General features: G+C 45.6%; 1 protein-coding gene across 1 annotated transcript in view; it reads right to left on the minus strand.

The window, feature by feature from the left end:
- SYDE2 (synapse defective Rho GTPase homolog 2) overlaps positions 1 to 17,642 on the minus strand; it is a 33,538-nt gene extending 15,896 nt beyond the window's left edge. Inside the window, exons 1-3 of the mRNA XM_075098048.1 lie at positions 17,329 to 17,642; positions 12,393 to 13,121; positions 1,781 to 2,880 (exon numbers count right to left, since the gene is read on the minus strand). Coding sequence (XP_074954149.1) covers positions 1,781 to 2,880; positions 12,393 to 13,121; positions 17,329 to 17,440 — 1,941 coding nt within the window. The 5' untranslated portion in view covers positions 17,441 to 17,642. The remainder of the gene's footprint in view (positions 1 to 1,780; positions 2,881 to 12,392; positions 13,122 to 17,328) is intronic.
- Between the last annotated feature and the right edge of the window lie 5,665 nt (positions 17,643 to 23,307).

The raw sequence follows: 23,307 nt of genomic DNA on the forward strand, positions 1-23,307 counted from the left end.
TAAATATATTAATTTTACTTTATTATCATGAACTTCAGAGGCAGGTATGCTGAGCAGTAAATAGCTAGTCCAAAACCACCATGGACTCAAAAGGAAAAAAAAATCCCCAATCCCCTGACTTCGACTGCACTGACTTAGACCATGAGAATCCAGGTTTGGGAAGAAGAGTAATTGTCTGGCCATATATTAATTCCTGTTTAAATAAATGGAAAGTTACACACTGGAATTTGTACTCCCTCTTTCTCAAGACTGAATATGATCTAGTATTTGCCTACGACAATTTCTTTTAAACTCTGAAGTTTTCTAATGCCACGCCTGAAATCCAGGTGGAGAAGACACACTATGAGAGCAGTCTGTAGGAAAGTCAAACGTCAGCCAAGCACGTGGTTAAAACAAGAAGTTAACAGTATATTTTGCATTTTTGGTTCTCCCTGTGCAAACACACAAATCAGATTTCATGCTCAGAAGCACCAGGTACATTCAGACAATTCAGATGCCAATCGCTTCATTACCAGCGTTGCCTTGATTACCCAGTCTCATTTGCATGACTAGGTGCTAACAAGCCCAAAATAAAATGCTGAAACCATGAGACACATACATTGGAAAGAATAAAACTTCTCTTTTCCACTGATTTGCGTCATGTTAGGAGAAGCATTCACAATAAAAATCATGCAGTTGTTATCAGTAGTGACTTCCAGCAAAATAATTACATAGTTCAGTTTATTACACGGAAATACCATTTCTGCCTGTATTTTATGACCTAGGTTATAAATAGCACAGTTGATCTCATAACACCTGGAACTACGTCCAAGCTGTCAGCAATTCAAAACAGTAACAGTGCTAGGTGTGATTACTTCTCAATTCCACCTGAGCAAGAGCAGGTGAGCAAGAAACTGAGGGCTCACGCATGCTGTGGAACAGCATGCAGGAGTCCTCCCACCAGTTTCAAATTCACTGCCACTGGGGACATCCGTCCTTAGGACTGTGCATCTTCCTTCCTTACAGACTTCTTGTCTAGCATCTGTAGCTGGGGATTCGTTTCCATACCTCATTTCCCACACGTATTTTTGCCTACTAGGTTCCATCAACCAATAAGCTGTATCAGGACGAAGAGAAGCCCCTGGGCGCTGCTGTCTTACAGCATTCATCTCCTGTCTGAATTTTGGAAACAACCCAAAGAAGGGCAAGGAGCAGCGGCATGGGGAAACAACTAATTCAGCCCCTCAGGGTCTCCTCCTTACCTTACTGCTGCAGACAAAGCGATGGCAGAGACAAGTCTTTGGCATGTTGGCTTGAGACTGCACACAAGTGAAGTTTTGTCAAAAGACCTGCCCTCATCACTTTGTGCCACTGCACGTGATACCTCGGCTTCAGGTAGGAGGGAACATTAAACTCCTTTTTACATTTAGATACAGTGTGTCCTTAGGGAGTGATCTGTGTCTCAGGAATCAGGCATTTTCAAGTTCTCAGCTCAGCTACACGCTGGGGGCTGCAGGTTCATTTGACCATCCCTAGTCCTAAAGCACTACTGTGAGCACCTCCTGTGAGCAAGCGTACATCTTCTCTACCAAGGCCAAGCTGGAAGTGCTGATTTCACACAGTCCTGTTATTCTTCCCACATTACAATGACTAGTGTTCACCAAACAGGAGCAGCAAAGCAAAAAAAGTGACACGTAAAGGTGTTTTTAATTTCCCCTTTCCCACTCACTGCTCACACGCTGCAACAGCAGCTATCCCAACACAGAAATATTAACAAAACAGATTAAAATATGCACAGTACCTGACAGCCTCTTTTTTCAATCTCCAGAATGCATTTCTGCATCAAAAGCGGCACCATCAAGCCTGCATTTTCTTTCTCTACAACTTTTCGAGCATCTACCCCGAATATCACAGGCTCCCGATCTGCCTCGAGACCATCAAGAGAGTTCTCCCACTGCTCCATGAGCGAGAGCTTGACATAAATAAGTCCCCTCGGTTCCAATTTGACAGCCAGCTGATGTGTCTTTGTCACTCGGAAGAGAGTGGGGAGAGCCACGGTTCCATGACAACACACCCGATTTTTCCGCGGGGTGGGCTCCCAGCTGAACACCACCAGCTTTAAGTGCTGAGCATTTTCAATTTCTATGTTGAACGTGTGGTCCATATCTAGAAATGTTGTCCTACATGTAAGCAGGGCTGTTCTTGCTTTGTTTACTGAGTCAACCTGTATTGCACAAAAGACTTCTTTTGAGTCTATTCTTGGTGGTTTTAAGTCTTCAGCACCATAAAAGTGAATGCTCATGAGTCCAGAGATGTACTGAGAGCACTTGGGTTGGTCAGAAAAGTTATAGTGTCTGAAAGCATCGATGTCTATTTCACTCTTACCACTGTTACTTGGAAGGTTCTCCTTTCCTTTCCCACACTTGGTTTCATGCCCATGTTTACCCGATTTTGTTATAAGTTCAGGAGAGTCACCATCACTGAGGTAACCACCTTTGTTGAAGGATCTGGAGTTCCTCGAGGTTTTCTTTTTGTAGGTGTGTTGTGATGACACGCTGCTGTCGAGATGGTAGCGGCTTATCACATTCCTGCTGGCAGCTGTGGTTGAGTTTCCAGAAGATGGCAAAGACACTGTATGGCTTGTATCCCGGCAGCTACCTTTCAGCAGGGAAGGAGGGTTATCTGAACTAGTATGGCTTGAAGTTCCCTTGACACTCAGTTTCCTGCTCAGCTCTGGCAGCTTTTTCATTTTCATGGAAAGCTTCCTCACAGTCCTGGGAGATTTAATTCTATCAGGGAAAGGCCAATTGATTGATCCGCTTTTTTTCAGAGGGCTGGGACTTGGAGGAGAAACTTCTGTTGAGGGTATATCAGCCTTGTGTGCAAGTACAACTCCAGATCCTTTAGAAGGAAAGAGAAGGAAAAGTCATTTTCAAACCACTCAGTAACTCCAGTCTGCAGCAATGAAAAAAATAAATCTTGAACTCGGGGAAACCATGTTGGTTTGTCATAACTTGACAAACGCAATTCATTCAGACAACCGTCATTCATTCATCAGTCAGGTGTTCACCAGCATTCAGAAAGCTGTGCTCTACTGACTCACTCAGCCAAATTTGGCAGTTCAGAGTCAAAAGCCAGATTTGTTCTGCTTTATGGAGATGAAAGGGCCTTTAACTACACAAAAACAAACGAGCTATCTCACCCGCTGCATACAGCTCGATCCATTTGTGCTGTACCCTCCAAACAAGCAGACACGGCGGCATTCCTAGGGTGCAGGTGCAACAAAACCAGTCTTAAATGGGGAAATACTGGAATATGGCAAATGCACCCTCGTCTATGAAGCCAACACATCAGCATTGCCCACTCCTCTTAGGTCTAGAGGAAAGACACTCACCTCTGTGAAGAATATGGCTATGCTCTTGTGCATGTCCCTGTATTACCCCAAAGAGCCCTAAATCCCTCCTGTGCAGACGCAGGCAGTGTCTCACACCTTTTCTTCCGTTTCTCTCAGCTCCTCCTTTCTGCCGCAGGACAGAGGAGGAAGAACACAACAAAGATTTATTCCTTCCAAAAGCTGCATCCTGTACTGCCTCATTCCTGCCAGCAATTTCCCATCTTTCCTGGCACAACCAGGACTTAATGCACAACTGGGCTTAAAGTTACACAGTTCCCAAGTGACACTCTCATGGAACATTACCCACCTTTCAAGGTACCAAAAAAAAAAATCCCTAACAGCAGGCACTGATGTTAAAGAGGGAGAAAGAAAAAGACGACGATTCCCTCAATTTAGCAGTAAAAGACAACTAATTAAGGAACACGATCAGACATAAGCCAGTGCTGCACACAGGCAGGAACCTGCGGTTCACCTCATGCTCCAATACTCGAGGAAATCCAAATAACCAAGTTATAGCTCGAGCTCTTCTCACTTTCACCAGCATGAGGCAGTAATGACTGTAGGAAAGGCAATGAATTTACACGAGTTAATGAAGCGTGCAAGAGGGGAACTGAGGCCAGAATGTGAGATATTAATAAAATTGTATGAGTACTTTCACTTAGAGTCACGTTTCTATCCCTTGAGAAACCAACAGTGGTTCTTGCTAGTAATAACCACCCGATTCACTCTTCACTGCAAATTTTCGCAGCTCCCAACAGGACTCAGGTAGCCTTGTCCGTGCAGACTAGAGCCTTATGGAGCCCCGAAACACGCTAACCCTGCGTGGTGCAGTTAGCCTGCGCTGCTCACACAGACTCAAACACCTATATCCATCTGCCATCTGCCCTTGCTAGCTGGGGAAAGGGAGAGTCTATTTACAGCATATAGAAAGAAGGAAAGAAGCGTTGTTTTCATGACATACTCAGCAAATCATACTTTACAGAGGTTTCTCTTACTGATTTCTCAAAGGCTTACTGCTTTAATTCTAAAGTAATCACTTCAAGCCCAAATCACCATTCAGCTAGTGATTTTTACAAGCCCCTGTTTATCCAAATTAATTTTCACCATTTAACTTATTTCTTATACTTCACGTAGCATAAACAGTTAAATCAGGCGATCTGGTCTTTGACCAAAGTGATTTATTGTGGTTTTGGGTTTTCCCTCCCCCCAAAAAACCTTACAAAGACTGGTTCTATTCCCAGCAGAAGTTTGGCTTTAATAACTTCTGCAGATAGTTGCTTAAAAGAGTATCTTTATAAAAGAAAGTCTCATTTATGAAGAATAATGCATAGAATCTGTTTTCCAGAGGGACAGAGGAAAATTCATTTAGCCCGGCATCTCATGGAAGTAGCTCCCTCGCAAGGGAAGGGCTATTTCTAGCATGCCTGCTGTGCTTTTCTGGCAAGCAGTTAGTTAGAAATGTGGTGTTTGATAAAAGCGGACAAAGCCTTCCCTTGTACTGCAAATCACAGCACGGTCCCACTGGCGGGCTGGCCTGGAGCACTCTATAGCAATCAGTGCCATACTTCAGCCCGCTAACATTAATCTTCCCTTTCTGTCAAAAGTCTCTGGCACAGGCTTGGAAAAGCAGGCCAGCAAATTAAACTTACCCCCAGCTCATTAAAACTGAAGAGTCAACCTAACACTCTGACTTTTATGTGTCCAGCTTCTGCTGCGTTCAGCACCAAACAGTTAAAATGGAAGTTGTGGCTGGAAGAAGTTTAACAGTGGAGTATTATGCAGGGTGCTATTCCCATCAGCACTGAGCCACATGTTGTTCCACTAAAGCCAGCAATGTGCAGAGGCATGCACGCAATTTTAAAGACTGTACATGATACAGCCCTGAACAAGCTGCAAAAGGAGTTGCAGCAGAGTCTGGTAACACTTCACTTCCCAGCCTACCCATGCGATACAGCTTTCTCACAAGGGTGCCAGAGGAACTGAGCTGCACCTCGTTCCTTTTACCACGTTACGCGGGTGTGCTGCAAACAGGCTGCTCTCTGCCCCTGTCCCCACGCACTCTGCCACCACGCATCCCATCTGAACAGTTAAACTTCAGAAATATCCTTACAGAAGGATGGCAGGAGGAGATGAAACATAAGAGGCACCTGTTGCTTAAATGATTACCAAGGGGACGGTCAGTTTGATACCATGCAACTAATATATGTATGTGTATATATACAACATATTCATTTTTTACAGTGAGATCAGTCACTGGAACAACCTCCCCAGGGACACGGTACAGTCCCCACCACTGGAGGTTTTCAAGACGGAGCTGTACAGGGTGCTAGGTAATCTCATCTAGGCTTCCTCTCCCACCAAAGGGTGGACCAGATGATCTTTCAAGGTCCTTTCCAACCCAGGCTGTTCTACGATATGCTTATGCTTCCTGGAAGCTTTAGCAGGATGAGTACGACAGAACAAAAACATAGCTTTTGAAGGACAATGCAGTCCAAGTCAAAGTGACTTGGGATCTTAAGCGACTGCTTCCATCGGCTACTGGTTCAGCTTGACTAGTAAAGCCACCTTTCACTTTGCTCCGCCATACAGCTGCGTGAAAGGATAAAGCCTTTTCATAGCCAAAGAGACACAACTAGAGAGACACGAACAGCCCACGGGAACACAGGCCTTCACAGCCCCAGACCCCCCCTCTCCCACCCCAGCCATCCATCCATGGAGCAATCCCCACTGTCCCTCGGTCGAGCAGGGGAGCGCTGACAGACCGTACCCCTACACGACGCTGCCCCAAGGCATGAGAGGACCCAAAGTATCTCAAGCACTTGCCGCACAGCCCCTGCCAGACACAGGCAATGATTTAGCATAGTAAAAACGCTTGTCTGACCCTGCTTAACACTGTTTACATGTGCTTGGGCACATATATCACTGTCATACTGACTGCCAGCAGCGCATGCTGCTTTACAGGCGTACATGATTACCCTGTTCTATACATAACATTCCTCGTCACTTCAGGTAGCCTTTCCGAGTTATTTTAAAGTTCATCAGAAAACCTGAACTTTACTTTTGGGACAACAAGTTGAGGTGAATGAGTAAGTTAGAAAACTATCAGTTCCTTATTACAGCAAGCAATTGAAATATCAAATGCCCACTCTCATAGCTAATGGAAATGCTGAGTTCTGATGAAATCAGAGCTGACAGGTAATTTAATTTTTCCTACCATTCTCCCAACCTACTTAAGAAGCACAGTACATCTAGCATTGAAACCATCTCTAGAATAATGACGTTAGTGTTGAAGCTGTAAGTCATTTCATTTTAAAAAGAGAAAAAAAAATACAGCTTACACTGAGGGGTTATAACTTTCAAAACCAAAGTCTCCCTTCTGCCTAGATTTTTCATTCTTTTTCTTTTATTATTTTTAAATCAACCCCATGGCTTATTAGGAAAATGTATTAAAAAAATGAAAAATCAGCAAGTCAGAACAGAAAAGCCCAAATATCTCAAAACTGTTCTTGTAGCAAATTGTTTTTCTGTGCTAGATGCCACAAGAAATACTGATCTGCATCCTCAACTGAAGAAACGGGACAGCTCTACTGGTGTCAGAGGCTGTGACCTTATTCAGGTGCAGGCTCACTTCGCTTTTTCATCCTCAAACAGTTCCAGACCTGTTCTGATCGAAAACTTCAGAATAGAACTGCAAATGTCATTAAGAGAAGAACTCATGCTATATCAAATCCAAGCAACTTCAGTTAAAATATAAGAAAGCGTCACCTCTATCCACATCAGCAACTGGGAAAAAAATCCTTCAAAAAAACCTAAAAATAACTTTTAAAAATTCAGATAGAATGGAATTATTTCTATGTAACGTCTCCATTACCTAAATAAATGGAAGAATCTCCTCTTAGCCTATAGAAAAAAAAAAAAGTTGTCTATTTTACCCCTATAAAAATTACTGTTTTGACCAACAAAGCCTCTGAGTTCCATCCCACATAATGCTTCAGAGCCAAGGAATGGAGAAATTATTAACAGGGTGTAAAAAAAAACCCAAAACACCAAAAAACAATAACAACAACAAAAAAACACCACTAAGAACTCTGTAACATGGTTTGTTTTCTCCAAATACTATGCTTACTGACATTAATTAAGCTGTGACAAACCCATCAACCCAGCGATCATTTTTACAGGAGCAGAAGATATAAAACAAATTGCTTTAAATAGTCCGTTAATTAAGACTAAAAGTGATTACAAGTCACCTCCCGAGGCTGCCTGTACGCTGAGAGGTGAAGCGGCTGGCCAGTGCCTGCTCTTCGTCATGGCAGCGATCCTCAGAGCATCCTCGACAGCAGTACCTCATCAGAGGGAGGAACAAGCACGGGTAACAGCACTTTAGATCTCTGACCAGACTTAGAGAGTTCGCTGTCTACAAACAAACACGAGTTTGTCGCAGTTGTTTCAAATATTAATGATTCCGCGATGCACGCACACCACAGCCGGCTCTATGCAGGCGCTGGCGTCGCACCACCACGCAGGCGGCAGCACCGCGGCTGGTGCCAAGCACTGCCTGCTTGGGCTGCTCTCACGAAGATTTCCTCCCCTCACCGTGTCTTTCGTGGCATGAAAAGCACCTTTGCCCCTACGTCCCCAGTCAGAGGATATAAACAGTTACTTCGTACAAATCAGAAACTGAAAAAGGCAATAGCTATTTTAAATTAACTGCTTCCACTCCACAGCTGCTACAACTTTTTGCCTCTTTCACCAGCAGGTCTTTATGGCATTGTCACCCCCTGGATCAGAGACACATGCATGAATAAGCCCTCGATCTTCAGAAGCACATGCACCAACCCCCCAAAAGCCCACCAACAAACTGGCTTCAGCTCTGCAGGAAAAAGAGAGAGCAGAGAAACCTTTCTACCACATACCAGACCATTTTGATATCTCGAATGTTCTGTGAATAAGTTGCAGGAATGCTTTTCTGCCTCATGAAACCAAAGCTCCTTGCACTTGGAAAACAGTTAAATCACAAAGTGTCTTCCAAACCCTCCCCCCCCCAAAAAAAAAAAAAAAAAAAAACAACGAAAATTAAGCAAATAGTATTTGCAACTTGTGGAACGAAATTGTTAGATAGAGTACACTGGGCAGCAAATCCTATGAATATTACTGGAAGCTTATTTGCAACTTCTAAGCATGCAAAATATCTGCCTGCGTTGGCCCCAAAGGATGTATTTGGAAACCAGGATAGCGGGCACGGTCTAAGTGGAGAAAGAGCACTGTAGTTTTAACGTGATTTAAGCCAAGCTCCAGTTGGCATGCACTGGGGTTAAGTGGGAGTATGATATCAACCTGCACTTCTTACAGCGTTGAAAAGAAATCTCTTTATGGTAATCCCTACCAGGATTTTCCATCCAGACAACTAACACACATACATTTTCAGTAGCACAAGCACAGTCCAGATCCTGGCAACCTACAATGTGCAAGTCCTACCACAACGTCTCTGAGATACAGACACACGTGAGACGTTTCCACTGATGAGGGGGGCACTAATCCCAACAGTAATCCTCCCCCTGAGCAAAAATATTACAAATTCTTCAGAAGTCAGTATTCAGAGTTCCACGACATAAATCTATCATGGGAGCCAACATTAAAGGGGTGTTTTTCTTCAGCATTTTGCAGGTGATACATCTGAAAACATACAGAGTTCAACCCTAAACAACTGTAAAGAAAACTTACTTTAACATTTTATATATGAAAAAACCTATATATAGAATTTTTCGTATTGCATTTATTTAAAAATTCCTCTTTTCCTTTCATAACCATTTTGCCTGTGCAAAGAGACATCAAATCAAAAACAGCCTCCAGGTCCTTTCCAGTTAAACTCTTCTCTCACAGACCTAAGAGCACGAGCTGGTGCTATGTTTTTACATTACCAACTCGGAACCAAGTTATCTTCTTATTTTTACCTTTTGCGTACTTGTTATAAACAAAATGCATGAATTATTTACCCAAGCCCTGCTATAGAAGCATCTTATTTTTAATCAGTTTCTTTTTAAATGCCAGCATGGCTATAATTATTCACTAAGGGACTACCTGACAAATCCTATTAACATAAAATGGCATTTACTGTAGAAAGTAACCAGATTAACACCAGGAACTAATGGTGTGAATTAACACTATGGGGCAAATCAGCATCGCTGCAACTATGATCCATTTACAGGATCATCACAGGATAGCATTTACAGAAAACATTTATTTGCTGCTGTGTTTGGAAAGACTCCCAATAACTGCATTTTATCTTTTTTTTTCCTTCGTCTTCAGTCTAATGAAGACTCTCTCAAAAAAATAACAAAAAAAATATCCACAACCATTTTCTCTCTACAAAGTTGGAAATCTGAATAAAGCAGCAACATTTAAAGTTTTAAAATTGGTTCCACTATCCAAAGAAGAATACAACAAATGACAAAATGAGCAACTATATATTTTGTCGGCTTTTATAATGCCCCACTTTTATCTGTCTATGGTTCTCAAAATCTAGTATTTTGAGTCTAATGCTAACCAATATTGACATATATAAAATCAGATCAGTAAGAAAGGTCAGCAGACTTCTCTCCAAAGCAGTAATAGCTTATTTGTCGGGAGTTACTGCTTAATGTACCCAGCTCTCCAAGAACACAGACACCTATTTCATAGCAGTTGCATAATTCAAACAAGGTCCTAACACAAATAAAGTTAAATTGGCCACGTTGCCCTTCATGCAGCAATTTGGTATGGATGAGCTGTCATTTTAAATTTGACTGAAAATAACTGTAGACACCTTAACTGGATTAAAGAGAAGAACTAAGCCACTTCTCTGTAATAAAGCCAATTACTGAGCAGCAGGGATCCACTTCATCATCAATCGACCTATTCAATGCAATCACTATTCAATACATGCAAAAGGAGAGAGGCACTTAAAGTAGCTTCATTAACTCAACGCATAACTAATCAATCCGGAAATTCACAGCACTCTTTCTCCTGGTTTCGTGAGACACTTTTAAATGGGCAACTTTGCATTCAGAAGTAAATGTTTCTTCAGTATGAAAAGAATTTTTACCTTTTTCTTCTTACATAAAGGGATTTTTTCCAAAAAAAAGAAAGTCACCTATATATTGAGAGACTAACCACCTAAATGGGGGTCAAACAGTTTGCAGGGGACACACATGGCTTTCCTAAATAACCATGCTTACTGACCTCTCCAAAGCACCTAGAGTTCCAACGAGGACAAAAATCTACCTAAGAACATATTTCATCTCTCTCGCAAGCAAATATAACTGGTCTAAGTATTCAATGCAGCTATAAAGCCAGCTATTTCTAAATAAATGCCTGGTATCTTTAACACACTTTGCAACTAAAAATACTCTTGTATCTGAAGCATTTCCACAAAAAAGAACAAAATGTGAGCTCCCAGAAGAGAAGACAGAGTGTTTTTTCTTCCGCTGTTTACAGCAGTTGCTTTGGTGCCTTTGAAAACAAGCCCCATTCCCAGAAGCAATGCCTGCACTGGGAATCCAGACGCAGCAGCTCCTGGCACGCGGGGCCAGAAGCCTGCCGGGATGGCGAGGCTGGACAGGGGCAACCTGGATTGGGGTCTCCTCCGGAGGGCAACACGCGCCCGGGTTCCGATGCTGGTGTTTCAGGTCCTCTGGGCTGAGCTGGGCAGAAATATAGGCTCTTAAATATCAGTGCAAAGAAAGTGCAAACTTTGGAGACAGAGGGGAACCCAGAATTCCCTGTCTCCTGAACTTTACAATAAGTTTCTAACCCTCAACAGCATACTGGAGTTAAGGTCAAGATAATATAAGACACATCAGCAATTAAAAATAACGCTTTTTGGAAAGGGCTGGAGGTTTTTTCCTGCTTACTTTTGTTTGGTGTGGTTTTATTTCTGTTCGGGTTTTGTCTGGGCTTTTTAATAGACTGGGAAAAATCTTCAATAAGATGGTGAATTCACACACTAATGGAATTATGGAAATGAGACTATCAAACACTCAGCCAAAGATAACAAGGAACAAAGAGCCAGGCTTCTGAAAGTGAAAACCACTCCTCTCCAGTCTATTAGATTAGCCTGAGACAGTCAACAAGAAAGCAATTACAGAAAGCGACGTGATGAATGGCGTTTATATGGTCTTCCAAAAAGTCTTTATTAAAAAGTCCCAGACAGCAAGTCAAAGAAGCTTCTGCAGACATTAAGTAGCTTTGAGGCTGGAATCCAAGGCCAGGGTTAGACACTAGCTAACAAAGGAAACCCAGTGTGTCCTCACATTACCAGGCTTTAGCAAGTTCGCTTTGTAAAACCTTGTCTTCAGCAAGGTGGGGGCCAAGGAGCACAGAGGACAACCACACCTAGACATGCCATGAACAAACTGACTGAGAAACCACTGTGCAGCTCAACATTTAGTAGGCATCAGTCTCACAATTTGAGTCATTTTTTATGAACACACCATGCATTTCCACTGGAAATTTGCCTGCTAAAGGTAAAAGGAGGAGAAAGAGAAAAAAGACATAAGTACAGTTTATTATTCCTCTAAAATAAAATAGAGGACATAATACTTTTATGTTAAGTCTGATGAGGAGCAGCTGAGGGAGCTGGGGTCATTTAGCCAGGAGAAGAGGAGGCTGAGGGGAGACCTTATCGCTCTCTGCAACTACCTGAAAGGAGGCTGTAGTGAGGTGGGTGTCGGTCTCTTCTCCCAAGAAACAAGCAATAGGACAAGAGGAAATGGCCTCAAGTTGCATCAGGGGAGGTTTAGATTGGATATTAGGAAACATTTCTTCACTGGAAGGTTGTCAAGCATTGGAACAGGCTGCCCAGAGAGGTGGTGGAGTCACCATCCCTGGGGGTGTTCAAAAGACAGGTAGTGGTGCTTTGGGACATGGTTTAGTGGTGGACTTGGCAGTGCTGGGTTAATGGTTGGACTTGATGATCTTAAAGCTCTTTTCCAACCTAAACGATTCTGTGATTCTATGAGTCTATGTTCCTGAACCCTCTTACCTGTTGAAGTGCACTTAAAGGCAGGATTGTCCTCTGCTGCTGGCACGCTGGGAGCCTTGCAAGCACACCTCTGCCGGTGCTGCTGCACATGCTCCCCAGGATGCACGGCATCGGCCTGACTCGCTTCGCTGGGCTGAGCCATCCGACTGTCCCCCGCGCTCTCCATGGAGCGTGGCAGACCCTCGTGGGGACCCATGGTCATCCCCGAGTCACCCCCAGGAGGGGTTTTGTACCAAACCGCCAGGGGCCCCCCAGGAACAGGGCTATTCACAGCAGAAGGGCGGACCCTCGGCAAGTCAGGCTCATCATCTTCAGGGATCGGGTTGTACCATATTTCTCCTTCATCATCTGCATCGTTATCCTCACCGAAGTCCGGAGCAGCACTCCTCGGCGCAGCAGGGCTCGCGGTGCTTGGCAGGGCACCGACAGGAGCGCAGCTTCGTGTGGGGCGCTCCCACCCCACCGGTGACGTGGAAGGAACCCACGGCACTGCAGGTTCAGGCAGCAGGATGGGGGATTTAGGTACCGGAATAACAGCCCTGTGCGTTTCCTTACAGGTGTTTTCTTCTTCTGGAGGAGGAGGACGGTGTGTGCTCTGCTGCAGCCAGCTGCGTTTCTTAGACACAGTAATGCTGTTCACCTGCGGCCTGTGCTCGGGGACCTCGCTCGCCTGGGGGAACTTGGGCTCCTTCCTGCTTCTCGAAGCTATGTAAACATTTTCTATTAAACCTGTTCCCAGAAAGAAAGGCAAAGAGAGGGGAAGACAAGTGTTTAGAACATTGTTTTGCTTTCGACAGATGAACACACATGCTGTCGTATGACATTAGCATAAGATCTCATCCGAAAGGACAGAAGATAAGATCATGTGATCATAAAACTAGATTTCAGCCTGTCAAAGCAGAATGTGCGCAAAATTAATAATGAGTCAAGCTTGTTTGGCTGTATTTTTAACACCATGTCATTTAGATATATGGCAGTGAGACAGCCCTGCCGAAAGGTCAGGCTTACTTCGACAGAAATGGCTGCTTTTTGTCCAGCTACGTTCAGGCACCATTGGTTTGGAAAGTTGCTATGTAGTATTTCCACAGTTTCCTTATGCCAGTGAAGAAATGGCTCCTGGTTTCATAACGTGTAGCTTAAATGGCTACAAAAACCCCACATAGATTCACTTCTAGATTTAGAGACAAAATAAGGATAAGGATATGTCTTGCACAAAAACCCTCCAGACAGGACTCTCCTTACCCGCTTCAACCTATAATTAAGACAGAAGCATCTCCTGATTCGTGGGGAATAAAACAAAACACACCATCATGAAGGGAGGGAAGGAGGAAGAAGAAATGTAGAAAAGCTTTTAAGTATCTCATTACACAACAAAAATTTCATGCAACACCTAAGCAAATTCCACCGACTGCTCCCAGAACTTGCCACAATTTCTTTAAAGCAACAGCCAAACATTTAATTATGCATCGAAAAAGCCACCTGCACTTGAGCCCCTTGTCAGAGCACGTCCAAGCAGCCCACTCAGCAGCGGTGCCATACCCCCGGCAGGCTGCAGGGCACCCCAGCAGCCCAAGGAGTGAGCGCCTCACCCCCAAGCAAGCACCCATCCCTTCGTTAGGACTGGAAGGAAAGCCACAAATACATCCAAATTAAAAACGGAGGTCAGATAGCCTTCATGCTCCTCTGCAGAGGGGCAACAGAACCCAGACAGGGCTTGCACAGCTGCTAAGACTGAATGGGGGTAACTGGGTTCTCATAAAACAGACAACTTGTTCCCATGAGAAGCCCTCTGCAACTGGAAATTCCAGGTGGGAGCAGCTATTTGATACTGTTTGAACATTATTCTCAGCAAAAGATTATTTACACACCAATAACAGATATTGAAATACAGACACCTCTCTGGAGGACTCAAGGAGCAGCTCTGCAAACCCAGCTACGTTCGCTTTAGACAGGGAGACAGGAAAAAGACTCACTTGAACACGCTCCCTTCAACGCTCCTTTTAGGTTTGTAGGTTAATGACAGAAGAGATCCTTGATAAGATCGGAAACACCGCCATTTCATGTGATGAAAGAGCCATCATTTGGTGTGCTGCCTTTTTTTTTTTTTTTTTAAAGTGAGGTTTACTTTTTTAGCTAAGCTGCAATATGAGCACTGTTTGCGATTTGAAGAATTAACTTGGTTCAAAGAATTAACAAAATAAACCGTGCTCATTTTGAAGCCTGTGCACATCTCCGCTGAAGTGCTTTGCTACACCGGGGCCTCAGTCAGTCAATTAACAGAATCTGAGGAAAACGTGAGGACGCAGATCTCTGGCACAGCTTCAGTGATTTGGCAGCAACCGTATTCCTTCCCCCACTCATAGCCTGGAAATGTAAGCGTGTCATTGTAAAGGTTCCCATTTACACAATTCCACTACTATTTCAAGCAAGAGCTAACCAAAAGGACGGGGAACTAATCTGCAGCGGGCATACGGCTATGCCTACGTTTCCAAGAAGTCAGTTTGCAGCAGGGACTGCTTGGGCGGGCATCCTCCGGCCGGAGACAACCACCTCAAAAGCCCTCCACTCCTGCATGGACAGCCCAAGGGGCAGTCCCTGCTCCGGTGACATAAATAGACGGAGCATCCAAGAGCTGTATTTCCACAAACAAAAATATCTGCCGCTTCCTGCTTCACTGCAGAAATGCAGGCCTTTCCACATAGGGTAAGACAGCCTACAATTCCCTAAACAGCGGGCTCCCAAGAAGCACAGTGCGCCTAAATATACACCCAGCGACACATCTGGCTCAGCCTCAGGCTGCCCTTCGGTCCCAGCAGCAGCAAACGCACAGAGCAAACTCAGCTTTGTTTTCAACATCCGTCCAGGTATCTCGGTAACAAACCACCTGCAAAAGCCAACTGCAGAAACACTCATAATCAAGCACCTCCAGCGTACTCCAATAACCCTTCGCTTGCAGAGACATGCCGCCTATCACACATATTCAGAACTACCCCTTCTCCATCTCCAAACTAGCCAAGGTGCTGCCAGAGGTCGCCGACTGTAAATGTTCGATAAATCCCATCCAAATGGCACACTTATGTCTAAATCTTCCAAATGCAGTTTTTGCAATCGACAGCAGTATTTCCAAGCACTGCTTCCCCTTTATTCGAACTTGGCCCTGATCCTGAAAGCCCTTATGCCTGTGTTTATTTTAGTAACAAACCGTTTCACCCGCAAGTATCTGCACAGCCACTGGTTCAGTGTAACATGGCAAGTTTTAAACGTCGTTAGCTGTTATAGTAACGAGCCAGATTTAAGTAAATACAAAGCTTTCAGAGACATACAGGTCAGGCACATGCTTTTTGTTCTAGAGCAAAGGTTCATTCAGAAGAACGCTGCCTGCACTTTATTAGTATTTTAATATATTTAAATTATTCTAAATATATATATTACACCTCCACACAAATATGGAACAAGACAACCGTTCCTTCCCAAAAGGCTTCAGTATGGTGTTGAATAATAAAAAAAAACCCATGAAGTCAGGCATTCTCTTCATCTTCCACTCTACTGACAAAAAAAATTTAAATAAACCACTATTTAAAGTTAAAATATTGTGGCAGCAACACATGTATTCTCAGAACCAGACCCTCAACGTTTCAGCTCAACGGAGGTCAAAATTGATATTCTGCTTATTACGTCGGCGTAGAAGACATTCCAACACGATCCCGCGCACTGCTTTTCAGGTTGTAATGAAGAGGGGACAGCTTTTTCCAGCCTCTCCACATACGGATCAAAATAACTCAGAGTTCTTCTGGTCGTAAGAGTAGCTATTCAAACACATGTTCTTTCACTAAGTTTCCTAGTAAAACTATCAAATATAATAATTCTGCATTTAAATGGGACAACAGCTAGAGTAAAAAATTATTTGCAAGCTTTCAAGTGCACCTTTAAAAAAATTTTTAAAATAACCCCAAGCCACAAGCAGCAAACAAAAGCCAAAGAATGACAAACAGTCATACGATAAGAAAACATGAAGGGAGTCACATAAAGTAGTGGTCTTAGTTCAAGAACCTCTTACTTTAATGAGGAATTTTTATTCCCCAGAAGGAGGGTACTTACAGATGTGGGGATGCTACTGCTGAGGATTGATTCAAGACCTAAATTTAGAGTTGATGAGGTGCCTGAACTCTGCTCACAACCAGTCTGAAGCTTACACAAGATCAGGAAAAGAGACAGAAACTCTTCCAAATATGAGTAAACGACTGATTTAACCTCACGGCGTTTAACCTCCATCTAAAACCCTATCGGTTTTAGGGCTCTGTTTTTGTTTACTTACACTTTATATACGCTGGCACCGATCAACGAAAATAAAGTCAGCTTTTAAACAGGGATGATGGGCTTAAAACACTCCCCAAGCCAGCGCCCAGCCCCTCGCCCGCACTTGCCGCGGGGGCTGAGGGTCGCGAAGCCGGGGCTCCCGCAACGGCCGCTTCTGGCTGCGGCAGCGCCCGGCGCCGCGACCCGTCCCGCTCTACCCTGACACGTTAAAACCTAAAGCGCAAGCTGCAACGAGCAGCCTCGTGACTCCGCAGAGAGAATCCCGACCTTTCAGAACCGCGACAAACTGATTTTTGTGGGTTTTGGGTTTTTTTAAGCCCCGTTCCACGGACCCGCGGGGCTCCCTCCCGCTCCAAGGGGAACGCAGAAGTCGGCGCCTGGAAGCGGAGCCGCTGCTTTAGCACGTGAACGGCGCCCCGGGAGGGAGAGGGACGGAGCCCACCCCCGGGCAAAGCCCCCCGCCCCGCCCGGCGGCGGCACCGGGGCCGGCGCCCCCCGCCCGGCCCCCCGCGGGAGAGCGGGCACGGCGCACCCCCGGGGCTCCGCGCCCCGCGGGGACCCGACCGGGAGGGCAGACGGGCACCCACGGGCGGCGGCCCGGAGCCCGGCGGACACTTACCCTGCGGGGCGCAGACCCCGCCGTGACGGTACCCGGCGCCCCCCGCCGCCGCCCCTCGCTGGGACCTCCTGCCCCGCAGCTTGGAGAGCGTCCTGCGGAGCGGGTCAGCCATGCCTCCCGCCGGTGCTGCCTCCTCCCCGCCGCCCTCAGCGGGCGCTGCCACCCGGCCGGCGGGAGCCGGCGGCCCCCCTTCGCGGCGGCGGCGGCAGCCCCGGGCCGCGCTGCCCCATGGCGGCCTGGCCCCGCACGCCCGGCCCCGGCTCCGCCGCGCACATACTTGGCATAGCTGAGCGGGGTGAGAGGGCGCCCTGCACTGCGCATGCCCGCCGCCGCACCGCCCGCCACGGCCCGGCCCGCCCAGCGCGGAGGGGGATCCCCACCCCGGCCCAGCGCGCGGAAGCCGCTCCCCGCCGTGCGGTGCGGTGCGGTGCGGTGCGAGGGGGGCCGCCCGCGCTGCCCGAGGGGACCCGGGGTCTGCCCGGCCCGGGCACGGCCGCCCCACCGATACCCGAGTTGTCCTCCTGCGCCTCTGAGTACGTGCAGAGCGTTTCTCGCCAAAGACCAAAAGATGCGCGGCGTTAAATACACTTCTTTTCCCGTGCTGGTTTTCTTTTTTGGCCCCAAAGAAGCAAATCTGAAAGCTGCAAACTTATTTTTCCCCTCTGTCCTTAGGCTGTGCAGTTTGTTCTGCTTCCCTTTTCAGTGGTGCCCAGCGACAGGCCAAGGGGCGATGGGCACAAGCTGGAATGCGGGAAGTTTCACTTAAATATAAGAAAAAACCCCTTCCCTGTGCGTGTGCCAGAGCAGCGGCACAGGCTGCCCAGGGAGGCTGTGGGGTCCCTTCCCTGGAGACATTCACCCCCCGCCTGGACGCGGCCCTGTGCCCCGGCTCTGGGGGTGCCTGCTCAAGCAGGGGGTTGAACAGGGTGATCTCCAAAGGGCCCTTCCAACCCCTACCTTCTGTGATTTGTGCATCCCCACAGGTTTTTAGATCGTTTCCCCACAGGTTTCTAGACCGTTTCCCTGCAGCCCAGCAGTGGAGGGAGCAGCAACTCTCTCTCTCCAAAAGCCTTTGCACGCTCCTCAGCAGAGTAACGCCAGCGAAGGGGGGATGAAGTTGGCCTTGGTGTCAGCAGCCTTTAGTATTCCAGCCAAAAGACCACATAGGTGAAAGGCAAATGGTGTTAGGACAGAGCAACTCACGTACTGAGGCTGAAGCGGGCAAAAATTTGGTTTTGGTGCATGTGTTGCTCAGCTGCATCGCACATGAGTTCCATTAGCGAGCGCACAGCCCTTCAAAACCAGCCTTGGGAAATGGCATGACATTGCTTTTTTACCGAGATAACATACTCAGGCAGCCTTCACTGGTTAACATCTACGTGGGTCTACATTTCATTATCACCAACTTCAGGAGTATATTTTGCAGCTTTGACCTGCGACGCACCTATCTTGCGCAGGGCGAGAGCGAAGGAGCCATGGTGTTCAGGGTGGGTTGGATGTCGCCTCCCCGCCGACGGCAGCCGGGGGCAGGCAGGCATTCCACGCATTCTGCATGCCAAGCGCGCACTGCCTCGGTACATAACAAACCCCCAAATACTGGGTTCCCTGAAGCGCTCCTTCGGTTCTGGAGAAAACTACTGCTGCTCGCGAACATGGCATGCATTCACAGATTTCCTCTGTCACCAAGTTTTGAGGGGGATTTAATTATTTGATTGCTTGAAACTAAATATTTTTGAAGAACAAAATTAGGTTCAATTTTTGAATCTTTACATGTGAAACACCAACAGTAGTAACCCAGAAATACCTGTAAAAATGCAATGTAAAAAAAATAATTACAAAGTCATTATGGTTTCTCTTAACCTAAAATAAAGTTCATGATAGTTATCATATGTCACATTGCAGCAACTTGAAATGCCATTTTGCCATCCTGCCTTTTTAAACCATTTTCATTCCTTTAAATACACATATTGGGAAATATCTATGTACGAGTTTCAGAGCAAGATGTAAAACTATTCCGGAATGCTTTTGGTTGGGTAAAATGACAGACGAGCCAGCAGCGGCTGGGACGATCCGATGATCCCTGCTGTGCAGGTGAGGAGCTGCGAGTCCTCGGTCCCTGCGGGCATCGGATCCTGCCCGGGCAGACAGGCCGCCACAGCGCCGCGGGATGGGTTAGGAACAGCATCTCAGGCAAAGTAGCATGCGAGAAATGCATACAAACAAAACTGTCAGTGCTTCTCTGATAGTGCACTCACTGTGCACAATTAATGCCTCTACTGCCAGCAGATTAACTCACAGTTACATTATCTGCATTACCTACGGGCCCAACTAAAGGGAAAGCTGGTGCCACCTCCTCTAAGCCAATCTTACCTGTCTGAGTGGTTAAGCTTTCACCCCCAACAAAAATGCTGATTTTCAGGCTGGACTAAGTATGTAAAGCTAAGCCTTTTAACTGCACCTTCCAGAACCGTGATCTGTAAGGATACAGTCAAAGAAGAAAGGTATAAACATATTTGATGGCATTTTTTTTGTTCATCTCACGGGCGGATGTTGAAACAGGTTGCCCAGAATATCTGTGGAAACGCCATCTTGGACACTGAAAACTTGGCTGGTCCTGCGCAAGCTCACCTACGCAGCTCCTGCTCTGTGCTGGGGCTGAGCAGAGGGCCTCCAGAGGTCCCGTCCAACCTAAATTACTCTCCTGACTCAAAATCTTTCCTCATGTCAGAGCTGCCGTCCTTCCTAGCTGAGACATGGCTTGGATAAGAAGGAATGAACTCCAGCCGAGCAGAACACTAGCGGTACAATTTACCAGCGGTAAAATTCTGCATGGGCACCACAGCTCACCTGCACTGACCTTACTGACCCTATCAGAAGGTCAGGCGTGCCACGAGCAAATGCCTGCCTAAAGCAAAGGGCATGCATCTGAAGTCTGGAAGAGGGGGTCTCCCTCCATTAAAAAGCACTGAAAAGATTCAAAACAGCTAGGAGATGAACTCTAGGCCCTTTCTGCAAGAAAAAGTTTTTGCAACCATTTCAAGCTGAGTAAACAGAACAAGTCTACACTTACCTTGATTGTCATCGTCATACCTGCAGATTTCCCGCCTGTTCTAATGGGAAATCAGATTCCTCCTCCCACCCATGCCTTAGATTATCTGCGTTAGTTCCCTAATGAATAACAACTTACTACACTTAAAGTAACTCTATGTAATTTTTAGCAGGTTCCTCTTATTTAGGTGGTATTTTTGGAAATTTTTGTTACTTGGATATTTTCTTTTAGCAGTTAAAACAATACTAGTAGAAGGTAGGTACTAGCCAAAGTAAGGACCAAATCCTGCAAAGAACTGCAGGACGAATATTCAGCGTGCAGTACTGCCTTCTCGCATGAGTATTAGCTACGGAAACAAAAGAAAATTCAACATCCTTGTGTGTTCTGTGCCGCTTCACACAGTATTTTCTTCATGTTTGCTATGGTTTTAAATGTTAGTTTAAGCATTTAGATTATTCCTCTATGCAACAGGCACACAGGAAATAGCTCAGTGAAAAGCTGCCAATAGTTGGGTCTATAAACACAGTTTGATCTGTATCTTAGAAAATTGTTTCCATTCCAAACTGTGGTTACAAAGCACTTTTTCTTGTTGGCAGCTGGATTTTTTTTTAAATCCCTATGCATCCTGTATTTGCCCAACAGAGTTGGCATTGATCACACACACACACACACACAAAAAACACAAACCTGCAGATAAAATAACATTAAGGATCTGGCTGGAACTAACTTGAGCCAGTGGAGTAAGAGTCAAAGCTGAGCTTTTGTTTCCAGCTCAGCCTGTTTTGTCCCGGAGCTGCAAAGCACACAGTGCTGAGCATGAGTCCTTTTACTTGGCCTTCTGCAAAAAGTAAAAGCTACTTCAAGAGGATGGAACTAGAGCTTGCATCGACTTGAAGAGGCTTCTTATTAGGAGACTGGCAAATACTTAGGACTGGTTAAACAGTGTGTCTTTAAACAAATAAAAAGCAGTATTCTTCTGAAGGTAGAAGGAGAAATGTCTTTAAAAGTTTTTTTCATTAACAGACTGAGATTTTGCCAGTTACTTAATCTTTTCTGAGTTGATGACCTGAGAACTGTAAATGACTGCACAAGCAAAAAAAATCAAACTGAAGTTGGAAGAAAAAATGCATTGGTGAGAAGGATATCCCTGGTGAAGAAGCTGATGCGTAGATGCAATGTTTGGGCACTGATATAGCTGAATGAGGAAATTACACAGATAAATAGTTCCTAATAAAAGACTGACAGATAACCTTTACAACCTTGCTGACAGTTTCTGAGGTCATCCCTGCCTCAGCAGACACTGTGAAGAAGCTGTGCTTTCCTAAGTACACAGGCTTTTGTTTCTGTACAAACTCAGGGGCTGGTTTTGAACTGCTCTGCTCTGATTTCGGAAAATTGCATCCCTCATAGCATCTAAGACCTGCTCCTGAAATAAAAGTTACATATTAATTTAGGACGTAACTGTGTAAAGATACACTTTAGTTTACTTCAGTGGGATTCATTCATATGAGTAAAACTAGAAGTGTCTGGAAACGTGAGTATTCTTTTCATTAAAGCTTAGCAAATCAGTATCTTTCTCCTCTCAAGACCTGTCACAGACAGGAGGATAAAATGACGACTATAGGACCAAAGCAGAGCTGATGACAGCTGGGAACTGGAAGCATTTGAATGCCCCAATAAAATCTATGACCATTCTTTTTATTGAAAGTGTCTGCCTTCCTGACATCGAAATGGACTGAAATAAGAGTCCCATGAAACTCTATCAGGCAGCTAATAGCCGTGTGCATTATCCCCAGCCTGCCAAACGACTGAGCTCTCTCAGATGCAGACACCAGTACAGTCATCCATACCTTTGTTACCCCCGACCCTATTTTGAACTGGCCAGCTGCGGCTCCCCAGAGGCCCAGGGGGTCCAGCATACATCTGGTTATCTTCTTAGGAAGACAAACCAATGGGACAATAAACCATTTATATTCTAAACCCGAGGAGGTTGCTAGACAACAGGCTGGACAAAGCTGAAGGTGTTCATTACCCAAACGGCTCCACCATCTGCTCCCTGGTCTCCAGAACCATTTGCAGTTGGGGTTGCCTTTTGTAAAAGCAAATTTTAGAGACTCCAAGAGCAGTCAAGTGTTTGGCTCAGGGCACTGACTCCCTTCTAGAGCGCATCCTTACCAGAAACCTCCCTAACCCAAAACTGCTGTAAGAGGCACCGCTGTCAAGATCTTAAACCCAGTGCCCCGCACCTGCATTGCTGTTGCTTGGCCATGGCCAACCAAACTCGGTGCCTTCTCGCAAAGAGGTAGCGGACCTCTGAGAAGCCGTGGCCACCACCAGTTCCTCTCTGACTCCTGTGGCGTGGGTCTCCTGGGCTCTGGAGACATGACTTGTAGCATCAGGTTGGATGGTAGACGGTAGGTTATGTGGGTACCAGGTTAGGTGTTTGCTACCCTGGCTGCCTGCAACGTGCTGAGCCTGTTGCTCCCAGTGGCATGGTCTACTTGCCATGTTAAGCTGTAATTAAAATTAAACAGGAGAGGATTTTAAGAACTGTGTATGGTTAACCGAGATTCAAATGAGTACTCTGACGGAAATACTTCTGCTCGTAGCTATCAGCTAAGTTAAGTAACAGGAGCATTCACAGCTCTGCCTTCTGTGCTTTGTTTCAACAGAAATAAGACAGTAATTCATGCTCTTTTTTTAGCGTCTTGCACTTATTTTTTTAAGTTGGTATTTGTGTTTTTAGAGAACGCAGGCTAACATCCCTATGAGCTTTTCAAAACATGTCATTGAACTTCAGGGCTGTCATTACCACCTCTGCCTGCAATCGTACGGCATGCCAGTGCTATGGTAGGGTGCCGGTCTCACTGAAGATATGCTAAAAATACCGAAGTATTTTGGATACGAAGAAGCCAAAGCATTACCCATAT

This window comes from Phalacrocorax aristotelis, chromosome 6, assembly GCF_949628215.1.
Source record: "Phalacrocorax aristotelis chromosome 6, bGulAri2.1, whole genome shotgun sequence".
Lineage (NCBI taxonomy): Eukaryota > Metazoa > Chordata > Aves > Suliformes > Phalacrocoracidae > Phalacrocorax > Phalacrocorax aristotelis.